The 10837-nt window shown below is 31.9% G+C and overlaps 1 protein-coding gene and 2 long non-coding RNA genes across 3 annotated transcripts; all 3 read left to right on the top strand.

The window, feature by feature from the left end:
* Positions 1–35: 35 nt before the first annotated feature.
* Positions 36–1079, top strand: LOC139906790 (uncharacterized). The gene is made up of 2 exons (XR_011782736.1): positions 36–161; positions 214–1079. It is a non-coding gene; the product is annotated as an uncharacterized lncRNA (long non-coding RNA).
* A 232-nt stretch (positions 1080–1311) lies between these two features.
* On the top strand, positions 1312–4001 carry LOC121127329 (uncharacterized). Its single transcript, XR_005867778.2, has 3 exons — positions 1312–2478; positions 2537–3479; positions 3536–4001. It is a non-coding gene; the product is annotated as an uncharacterized lncRNA (long non-coding RNA).
* Positions 4002–9856: 5855 nt separating this feature from the next.
* On the top strand, positions 9857–10837 carry LOC121126592 (putative divalent cation/proton antiporter TMEM165). The gene is made up of 2 exons (XM_040721883.2): positions 9857–9875; positions 9936–10837. The coding sequence occupies exon 2, from the start codon at positions 9964–9966 to the stop codon at positions 10726–10728; it is 765 nt and encodes a 254-aa protein (XP_040577817.1). The 5' UTR covers positions 9857–9875; positions 9936–9963; the 3' UTR covers positions 10729–10837.

Genomic DNA, 10837 nt, shown 5'->3' with positions numbered 1-10837 from the left:
TTTCCCGAGGAACCATCATTAAATTAATGGAGGATGTTGGTACTGATGTCATTTATAGAAATACATATAAAAATGTTATGAGTCATCTACACCAAATGACGATCAAGTTATCAGTATTTACTAATATCTAAATGGAACTCTGAATTTTGTACTATCTCATAGTAAGTATTCAATTTTTTTTAAATCTAACCATAAAATATAATTCTATTTTAGCTAAACATATCAAAAATTATGATACACAACTCATTAAATGGCCAATAACAACGGAGGTAGTAGCTTTGGATGGTTCGCAACTAGTTTGTCTGAGACTAGTTTCTTCGTTTAAAGACTTGGGTATGATCATTAGGTTTTCTAATATTACATAGTCAATAAATATTAATTTTTAGTCACTTAAGGATTAGCTATAGTTCATAAACTCCAAGAAATGGTGTTCAGAAAACTCATAAAAGGCAAAAACAACTGCTTAAATGGTCCCAACAACGGGGGTAGTTAGATTGGGTGTAGCATTAAAATAAGTAATTGTGTATTCATGATAATAGTATGTTGCGATATAAGCATAAATAACGGGGAAAATATCTTTTTGATGCTCTTAATAAGGAGTAATATCGCCGGACATTACTACATAATTAGTTTTTGCTCTAAATCTTTAAGATGGATTTATTTCTAACTTTTTTTTATTAGTATATTTTTTGTCTAATTTTATGATTTTGACATTTACTTTATTATTAATAATTAGTTAGATTTCATCGGTAGAGATATATCTATCCTGTGCACAATTGTATAAAGCAACTCCCACATTAGGAAAGAAAGGTCTCACGTCTCACTTGGGTTTTGCAACCTAAAGTTATCACATATTTAACTGGATTCCGGTGTCTGAACAAGAAAATATTAATTGGATCAATCTATTATTTCAATATTCTGTATATATATTTTATTGTTATTAGTTATATGATTCCAATTGTTTCATTTAGTATATTTAACATAAATATATGATGGTAAATTTTTTATTATGTAGATTATATTTAATTAAAGCCTTCTTTTTTAAACTTGGAACTTCAAATATATTTCGAAATACTCTACTTTGTCGTTTCATTAGCTATTATTCTGATAATAATGTTCATAATGAATTACAATTTCATGGAGTGTGACGTTATAAAATCTACTGTAACGGATAAACAACGTCTGAGTCAATCATACGTAGAATATCTTCATTAAACATTTTACTAATAAATACTTTGGTTATACCCTCAAAAATCATAATAAAGCAGGCAGATGATAATCACATCACTATTTTAAACAATGATACCATATGTATTTTTCCCCCTTCTCCTTGCACGCGTTTTTCTCTACAATATTATCAACTTTACTAATGCCATTATTCTGTTGATTAGTTAGATTAATATTATCATTAGTTTGTTCTTCATCTGTCAGCGATATCTCTGGAATCGGACCTTCAGAACATGGAAACGTCACATTTGTCGATAAGAATGTGGAAAAAGGACAAGGAAGTAAAATGTTCCTCAAAAATGGTTGTTTTTGTTTTTGGGACCTTTTGATACTTTTGGAAATAAACTCCTTGTTTTAATTGGTTTGGCCACAAAGACGTTTCTTATGGTCGAGATCAATGCTTAGAAATGCCTTCCACTTCTTCATTGAGTCATGAAGCCTAAGTATTTCGTCATTTTACTGCCCTGGATAAGAAAGATCAAATTAGTGGACGGAGAGTTTGTCTGACAACTTTATCTTTCCTTTTGGCTATGGGGAGATCTATAGTTCAGAGACTATATACTCATTATTTAAAGAATGAGTTCAAATATAAACATAATAAATTGACTAAAAATCCATCTAATAGCCCGTACAATTGAAAGGAGAGAAGGTATTAAACATTTTTTGGATACCTTAGTGATATATCATGATATTTTTGTACTAGAAAGAGTTGCATCTCATTAGGATCTCAAACCCATAAGTTTCCCAAGTCATGGGAATATGGAAGTTCTATATAATAAACAATCATGCTTGAAACCAGGATACGATCAATATAGCAGTAGACAAACTTTCATTCGTCATTGGAAATTAGTGTGTCCCAAATTGGGTATAATGGGAAGACGCATCGATGTTTGTCATATTTTTTATGATCATTCTCAAGAATTGACCTTTTAGTTTGGAGAATCCCTGCAAACTAACCCTTTGGTTGATTGGACATCAATGATATATTAATGAATATCAATGACGGTATTAAGGAGCACTTGATCCGTGTTCAAACAGAACGTAGATATTACAATTTGAGGGTTAAATACGCTAAAAATTATCAAGAATCTGTTAAACTATTAACTATAGACTTTTCTGGAGCTAAATTGGTTTCTTAAACGTGAATACAATTGCGAAAAACTCATTTATTTCTCTATAGTTAATATTTTTACTATTGAGAATGAAGGATTAGGAACGTCCAATATATATATGTTTGATGAGGCTGAACAGGTAAATTTTTATTTGTAACGTTCTCAGTCTTTATAATCTTATTCTAAAATATTTATAGGAAATATTTAGGAAAGGGCCCAATTGTGTAGCATATCTTTTATGCCATGAACTACAGAGTATGAGTCTAATTCTGCATCTTGAAATTCAATGTGAGAATTGTGGGAAGAAAGTTTTAATAGTCTTTTTAAGTTTACCGCTTTCTACATTCGATTTGCATTTACAAAGGCCAGAATAAAATTTACAATATATTGGCATTTGTGATGCATTTGATGATTTCTTTCCACTTTTTTGCTCAAAATCGTTCAAAGTTTTTGCCAGACAGCAGCTTCGGTGGCATTTTAAAATCATACTATAATTAGCAAAAAATTGAATATTTGGAAGATTTAGTGAAAGTAGTCGAAAATGTATCTATTAAATTTAGTACGATATCTTCCAAAAAGTGCAGATGCCCACTAATTCAAATTTATTATTGGAAGATATTTTTAAACAATTATTTCTGCCCTCTAAAAGGAATAAAAAATTATCACACATTTACCTTCACATCTACTTTTCCTGGAGTTGTACATGTTAAAAAATGGTCCGATAGACATTCAGGCTATTTCTATAAATTTATTAAACCTGGAATTCCGTACTTTGATTTGTCTTATCTATTCCTGAAGAATATATTGTGACAAAAAATAAATTACTTGAACAAAGATCAGAATATCTAATGAAGAACGTCGTTCCTTTGGTTTATTGTAATCAGAAAGAAAACTTTTCTTAAAGTCTATAAAAAAACAAATCGAACTTATCTGACATAGAATTAGATAATATTCTTTCTTCTCAAGATAACAATTTTTTGTTTCTATCTACTTCTCACCTTAAGGATTTCGTTCCTCCATCAACTTATTCCCCTACACCAACTATGATTTTAATTGATGTTATTCAATCAATTTTATCTTTACCAACGAATCATTTAGTACAAGAAACTTCCTCATTACCTTTGAGTAATTTATTAGAAGGTATAACTCATCATTTTCACTTTTTAAATTTTAATTTACTTGTTTCCTATTATAAGGCACAAAATGAAAGTTTGATAGCAGAAATACGGATTTATCTACATCTTGTGACCCGGATCTGACCACATGAATCAGAAAAGGATGGCTTTAAATCACGATGAATAAAAAAGAAAGGTTTTTTATGTGTTGGATGTAATTTGTACAGTAAATATTTGAAATAGGAGAACCAAAAATGTGGATATTGCACACATTGCGTAAAAAATATTACAAACAATCGTGCAAGGGATTTATTTGTACAAAATACAAGTCATAATTTATACAATGAATTAGGATTTTTGAAGGTTTTTTGTTGTATACCTCCTGTATTCACAATAATTGATTATAAAAGTATATATTTATATTTTTTATAGTTAATTATAGCTGTTAAGAACCAAATATTTATTCTTGTTTATTATTAAATTTATGAATAATTTTGTGTCAATGTTAATATATTATTGAGATGTAAATAAATAATTTTATTGTGTATTTTAGTCTAGATCAATTTAGTTCTGTATATAAAAAGTAGGGAAATTTTTAACTAACAATTCTTATTTCTTACATTCAATACAAAAATATTTAATTTTGTAAATCGAAAACAAACGTGACCACTATTTACTGTGAAAATAGAGCTGAAACACTTTATTAACTAATGTATAATATACAAAAAAATATATATTTTGCAAGCAAACACCAATTTAATAAGGAATATAATAGTGTATAATAAGAAATATCGTATTATCTGAACTAAAAGTATATCTTAATCTTTTTATTTCAAATTATAAGACTATCTACTTCTAATATTCCCAATCCTTCAGCAATGCGATCCTCCCTCTCAACTAACATATAACGGAATTACATGATACAAGTTTCATTAACAGTCTGGATGTGGTAAGCCAGTAAATTTATATTTAAAAAAAGTAAGACATTAAACCAAATTAAATATCCACTATTCATTTTGAAGATATGTTGAGGGAAAGAAATCATATTCTTAACCTCCAAATTTGCCATTAGGCGAATTCATACCTGATTAGGGTCCTGTTATTTTTTCAATTTATCAAAAATAAAAAAAAATTATTTTCAACCTTCAATTTACAAATTTATGACTAAATGGAATACTAAAATTATTCATGAATTGAATTTGGGAAGCTATAATTATATTTTAGATGTAAATAATGGCAATACATAAATACCATAGCATGTTTTGAAAAACTACATATTTTTAAATATAATTTTTGTAAATTAAATAGGAATAGTTTCAAATCTTGGGCCCAAACACTTTGATTTATGGGAATTTCTTTATTATTATAATATTTATCAGAGATAAAATAAGAAAATTAGTATCTCATAATTCTGGAAGAGAAGATAAATCGGATTACATTATATATATTTTTCTTTTATTACAGGATATTATTTTAAGGCAAAATCATAGGATCCTGGAAGATACAGTAGTATGCAAATATTATGAGTCTAAATAATATAGGCTACTTGAGAACTATTGTTAATTAAGTAGACACTTCTTGAGTTCTTGTCAAAAGCTGAATAGTATTCAACAGAAGTGGGAAAATGTCCTTACAATATTAGTCCAAGTCCTTGCATATTTTGATAAGACTTTTTTTAATAACATTTCAAGTCCGTAATTATAATATAGGGGCCATAGAGTTTAGGCTTTACGTGAATTCAGTGTAAACTAGCTTTCGAGTAGCTATAACTAATTTGATGAAATATTATGAGTATTTGTGAGATCAAGTCGATAAAATATAGACTTAAGTCCAACTCCAGTCCCGGGAGTCCCTTTGAAATTCAATTAATTTACAACATAATGAAAAGACAAAAACTAACAAAACTGAACAATGGATTTGAGTTTCAGTGCAGATGGAGTTTTTTCTCTTATTATTTCTGAACCTTTTTTATTCCTTGCACTTAAAGAAGCGCCTCCTATTTTATGTGGGAGTACTAATTACCATACCTTAATTTTTATTTTGTGGGATATTTTTATAATAATTAACCTTAAATACCAGGTCGTACAGTAGAATAATTGACATATTTTCTAATAGAAATTGTAAAACAATTAATATAAAACGGTACTCTGTTTGTTTTTAGGAAAAAACAATCGTATATTCTTTTCTTGTATTCATCACACAGTTGTCTTCGATTCACCACAATCTTATAATGCTTCACATCTTTCCTTTTTAATGGGAAATATCCAGAATGAGATGCGTGTCCAGAAATTAGAGAAAGAAAAATATAGAAGTCTATATAGAAGCCAAGGAAGGCTAGATACATGGAATAGTCGTGATTTTTATTCCTTTTTATGGATCTACAATTGCAGTAGGAAAAAAAAGGAAGAATCACTATTCTTGTTTTCCTATAAACTCTAATACTTAATTCTAAGCAGCGTGCCTCCTCAGTCCAATTCAATTTTTCATTACTTTGACGAGGTCTAATTATTCCTTACGCATGTATTGCACCTGGCTGCATCATTGGCCAACCGGGATGGATAAAACCTCCCGACGTTTCTACTCATCGTCTGATCCGACTGGGCGAAGACAATGGATTTATTCCATTAAAAAAGTCCGGGACAATTAGGATTTTCAAAAAGGTTGAAAAAAAGTATTAACATTGTGTTCTCTTCATTTCCGGCCCGAAGATTGAATCTATGAATGAAGAGATAGGAAAAAGAAAGGGATACCCCAACTTTCCTAGTTATCTAAACTAGAACATAAGGAAGAATACGAAGAATACGAAGAATATCTACATCAACAACATATCTACCTCGATTGGTCGTCTCAATAAAGAAAAAATGAGACTTGAATCACGTGAAAAATGTCTTTTTTGAGGCGGACAAAATTCCTTCGTTCAATGTTCGTTGTATCTTTCTTCATCACTAAAAGGTACAAAGCTTTACTTAAGTCCTAATACTCGAAAATATTGTGTTTTTTCTTTTAAAGAAAGGAATATTCATATTCCAAAGCTCTTGGAGTTTACCAAGTTATTCAAAACTAATCAAGAAAAAATAAATATCCTTCAATTTTGTGAGACTCAAATAGGACTTCCTATGCTTGAACGTGGTATTATCATCATCATAAAAGAAGACCTCTCTTTTCAAGCTTTTTTGAAAGCTTCAATTTTACCATCTAATCCCTTTCAACATCTATGCAATCGATCACTCTCGGAGTTTTCCCAAGTTTCGAACATTGTGTTATTCTTAAAAAGCATTCAAGCCCAAAACCAGAAATTTATCATCAATAATGCATTGAATAGACTATGTGGAAAGTAAATGAAGCTGTCTCTCGAGGAGAAAAAAATTGAACTGGAATTTGTTATGGAGCAAGAAAATTTGGCTCTAGGAGTGAAGAGATATTCCCCAAGCTTATTAGGAGCTTCTGCAGTATTTAAAACAACTTCTTCAGCTTGTTATAAAACTTTATATAATGAGCCATTTGTGAGTTTTTCTTCTCCAAGGACTCTTGACCATTAGATGCAACCTTTAAGTCAGTAAAGGATTTCACCTGCATACAAAAGCCTACTTAAGAAGAAGAGTTCAAGAAATGAAGAATCGTGAATGGGTTATCATACTCCTTCTTGATGAAGTTTATTGTGCTCAGAGAGTGGAGTGTCCTGGAGGCAAGATATCTGGATTGAGTGATAGTGGCATCTTGTAGACCTTAAGGCCAAGATTTTTTCTTTACTATTCGGTCCATGGTCTTCTGCTGACGTTGAACTCCATGGAGAGGCCACCTTGCCTCTCTTGTCCTCGAGATACTTTTTCACGGCAGTAACCATTTCATCCGACCTTCGAGTTCTTGACTTAGATCTTGTAGTCGCCTCAGGAGTCCCTTTGGTTACCACGCTGTAAACGGTGGTGTGGCTGCAGTTCAGAACCTTGCCAATTTTATTTGCTACTCTCAATATTATCGGCTGTTGTTTCGCTGTTGCTATTTAGATTTTGCTGGAGTTTAGTTTAAACTAGTCTAGACCCTTGCCTTGAAGTATAAAGCGGTTTCAACTCAATAAAATCACGAATATGTGCATGGCGTAAAATTTAAAAGAGTTTTCAGTTTTTTGGACGTGCACACCTGTATAACAATTGGAGGATCTCGAAATCTTTTCTTTTACCTCAGTTTCGCTCTCAAGACATGGTATGACCCCAATTCAGTCATATAGAAGAACTTTACCACATCGAACATAGAAAAGAACAAAAATCTTATTAACGGAAAAATGTCTTACACCCACAACTTTTAAAGAGTACATTGGTCCAACTAGCCAATTCAGTGTTTTACGAAAGTACAATCTTCGGATTGGAATCGTATTCCAATCATTAGTTCCCTTATTTCAGGCTGACTGTTCCTCTTCTACGTTTAATTAGAGAATGGTGAAACCGCCTTAATGTTAAAGAATTTAGTGCCGCATAGAGACTCTATATATCATCATCCTCCACAATAACTTTTCTTCGAGATTTTTCTATCTATCTGGAAGAATGGGAATATATGGCCTCAGAAAAGAAGAAAAAAAATATTTGTAATTGTAATATGAAAAAATTTGTAAGTCCAAAAATGATAAAGTGAGTCTTAATTCTAAGAAAAAAAATAGCAGAAGAGCGGCAAAATTATCATTTTAGCCCTCTAATGAGTGATAAATTTTTTAATTTTCTTGATAATCCTTAAATAGAAATATACAGTTCTATAAAAACATTTTCCTCTAAATTTTATTAAAACGTTTTAGGTTATCCTCTTAACATACGTTCATAAAGAAAAATGTTCAGTAGTAGTTCATATCAAGTAATATTCCTCTTCTCCCTTTTTTACTACCATGTATCTAGCGTTCCTTGGATGTGACGATGGTTTCCTCTCAATATTACGTGATATTTTATGGAATTCTTCCATTTTCGAAATATTTGAAATCCTAAAACATTGTTTTTAAGCAAAAACTGATGGGTTGACTTAATGTATACAACTCAAAATCAAAATAGATATATGGTTAAAGGGTTTCCTATATTATAGTTATAAACTGACAGAGGCGCCCGGAGGATTCTTTTTTTTTTTTTCGGTGGGGGGTGTCTTGGTTTATTTTCCACAACCAATTGCGTTAGAAAACCTTCAATATAAATCTACTTAGATTTTGAACAGAATACATACAGTCAAGATATCATTTTTTGTTAAAGAAAAGTTTTTGGGATTTCAACTATTATCCAATAATGGAATAGTTACTTAAAATACCAGGTGTGAGTTGAAAGAATATTACGACTACAACAAATATTTTAGCATTCTAATTGTACAAAGTTCATATGAGTTTACCGGGTATCCTGTATAAGTTGACCCATACGTCATACCTTCTCTTTCTATCTCGAAATTGGAGACAACGCCAGAGGATAGTTGAAAAACATCTCTCGCAACCTTTTAATAATTCGGAAATAAATTTGGTACGCGAAGTGAAGAATATAATTGGCTGAGGAAGTGAAGCGGAAGGATCTCAACTTTTCTGAGTTATTAATTAATTTTATTTACATTATTAATAAATAGATATGTTTATTTTTTAGTTATTGGTTATTTACTATTACTGTAATATTACAGCACACACTACTATGATTGTATAATCTTACATGTAAGCTTATTTCAACAATTATGTCGATAAAATCATCACAAAATCAAAGGATAATTAATGTAATATAGTATTAAGACTTATTATTACCCACCAAATAATTAATTTTGAATGAGGATCATGATTATAGAGAACAAACTAAGGGTAAAAATACTTCAATTAAAGCATTTGAATTCACTCTTATCCGAGTTTATTGATGCACTAGAAGAAAAACGCTACTACGAATTTGCAAACTACGACTCCCGTGCAAAGTATTTCTAAAATTAATTCTACTGTCATGATCATGGTAGACATAAGAAAAAGTCGTAATGCCTTACATAATTAGATATGATCTCCTCCGACCTCCTCTCTCAGTCAACGGATGGACACCGAGAGAACTCACGGGGGGGGATTCTTCAAATACTCAATAAGAGCCAAATTCACAACTTCTTCCACACAATGAGACCTTCTATCTACTTTCGTGACCCTTCGAAGTGCTAATTAGCCGAATAACTCGGAAAAGTCGAGATCCTTCCGCTTTACTTCGCGTCTTCTCTTTCTGAGCAAATGATATTCTTCCCTTCACTTGGCGTACCAAATTTATTTCCTTATTATTACAAGGTTGCGAGAGTTGCATTTCAACTACCTGTTGCTTTCTCCAATTTTGAGATAGAAAAAGAAAGTATGACGTGTGGGCCAACTTATAGACGATGCCCAAAGAAATCCTTGTTTTTAGTATTCCTTGGATACCCCTTCTAGATTTTCTTACTTTATTGTCCAGACGTAATTTTATAGCTATTGAATAAATAAACATAGTTATATTTTACTTTTTCTTTCTTTGAGTGTGACTTGGACGTGTGTTGACGTTGTGATGTTGGGTAAAGTGGGTCTGTTGTTTTGGATTGTGGGTCTGGGTTTTCCTGTAAATTGTGATATAGTAAAAGATGAGGAGGAAGTTCCTTTGATTGGGGAAGAGAAGACTTTTGGATTTATGAATGGATTCATGACCACTTTTTCCGTGATTGTGGTGAGTGAACTGGGAGATAAGACCTTTTTCATAGCTGCACTCATGGCCATGAAGCATTCCCGCCGCCTCGTCCTGGCGGGCGCCCTTGTAGCCTTGACCCTCATGCACGTGGGTTCTTGTCTCTTTGGCTATTTGTTCGCTTTCGTGCCCAGGCTGTACATTCTGCTCGTCTCCTCAGGCCTGTTTGCCTTCTTCGGCTTGAAACTCCTTTGGGAAGGCTGGCGAATGGAGAAAGGTGCAGAGGCTTTAGAGCTCAAGGAGGTCTCACAGGAAATTCAGAAACAAGAGGACCAAGAATCTGAGATTCACCTCGAGTCCCAGACTTCCTCGTCCTTTCTTGCACCTTTTTTTCAGACCTTTACCATGACATTTTTTGCGGAATGGGGAGATCGAAGTCAAATTGCCACTATTGTACTTGGAGCTAGAGAAAACTTGAATGCTGTCATTGTTGGTGGCCTTCTTGGACACTTTGTTTGCTCAGCCCTGGCAGTGCTAGGGGGCCGTCTTCTCTCGTCTAGGATCAGTGTCAAATCCCTTACATTCTTGGGAGGCTTCATTTTCTTGCTTTTTTCATGCACAACTTTAATCATGAATGATCTAGAAAAATGAATCGAATAATTTATAAAAAGAGATTTCTTTCATTATACTAATCTTATTTTTACTTCCTAATTTAAATGTTTTATTTTTTGAAATATATATTTCTGTCAGACTATTTAAA

This window comes from Lepeophtheirus salmonis, chromosome 12, assembly GCF_016086655.4.
Source record: "Lepeophtheirus salmonis chromosome 12, UVic_Lsal_1.4, whole genome shotgun sequence".
NCBI lineage: Eukaryota > Metazoa > Arthropoda > Copepoda > Siphonostomatoida > Caligidae > Lepeophtheirus > Lepeophtheirus salmonis.
The sequence above is the reverse complement of the archived record's forward strand: the minus strand, read 5'-3'. Positions and strand labels throughout refer to the sequence as shown.

What these genes read in the sequence shown, in the direction of transcription:
- LOC121126592 (XM_040721883.2), top strand. Translation starts at nt 9,964, where the DNA reads ATGTTGGGTAAAGTGGGTCTGTTGTTTTGGATTGTGGGTCTGGGTTTT.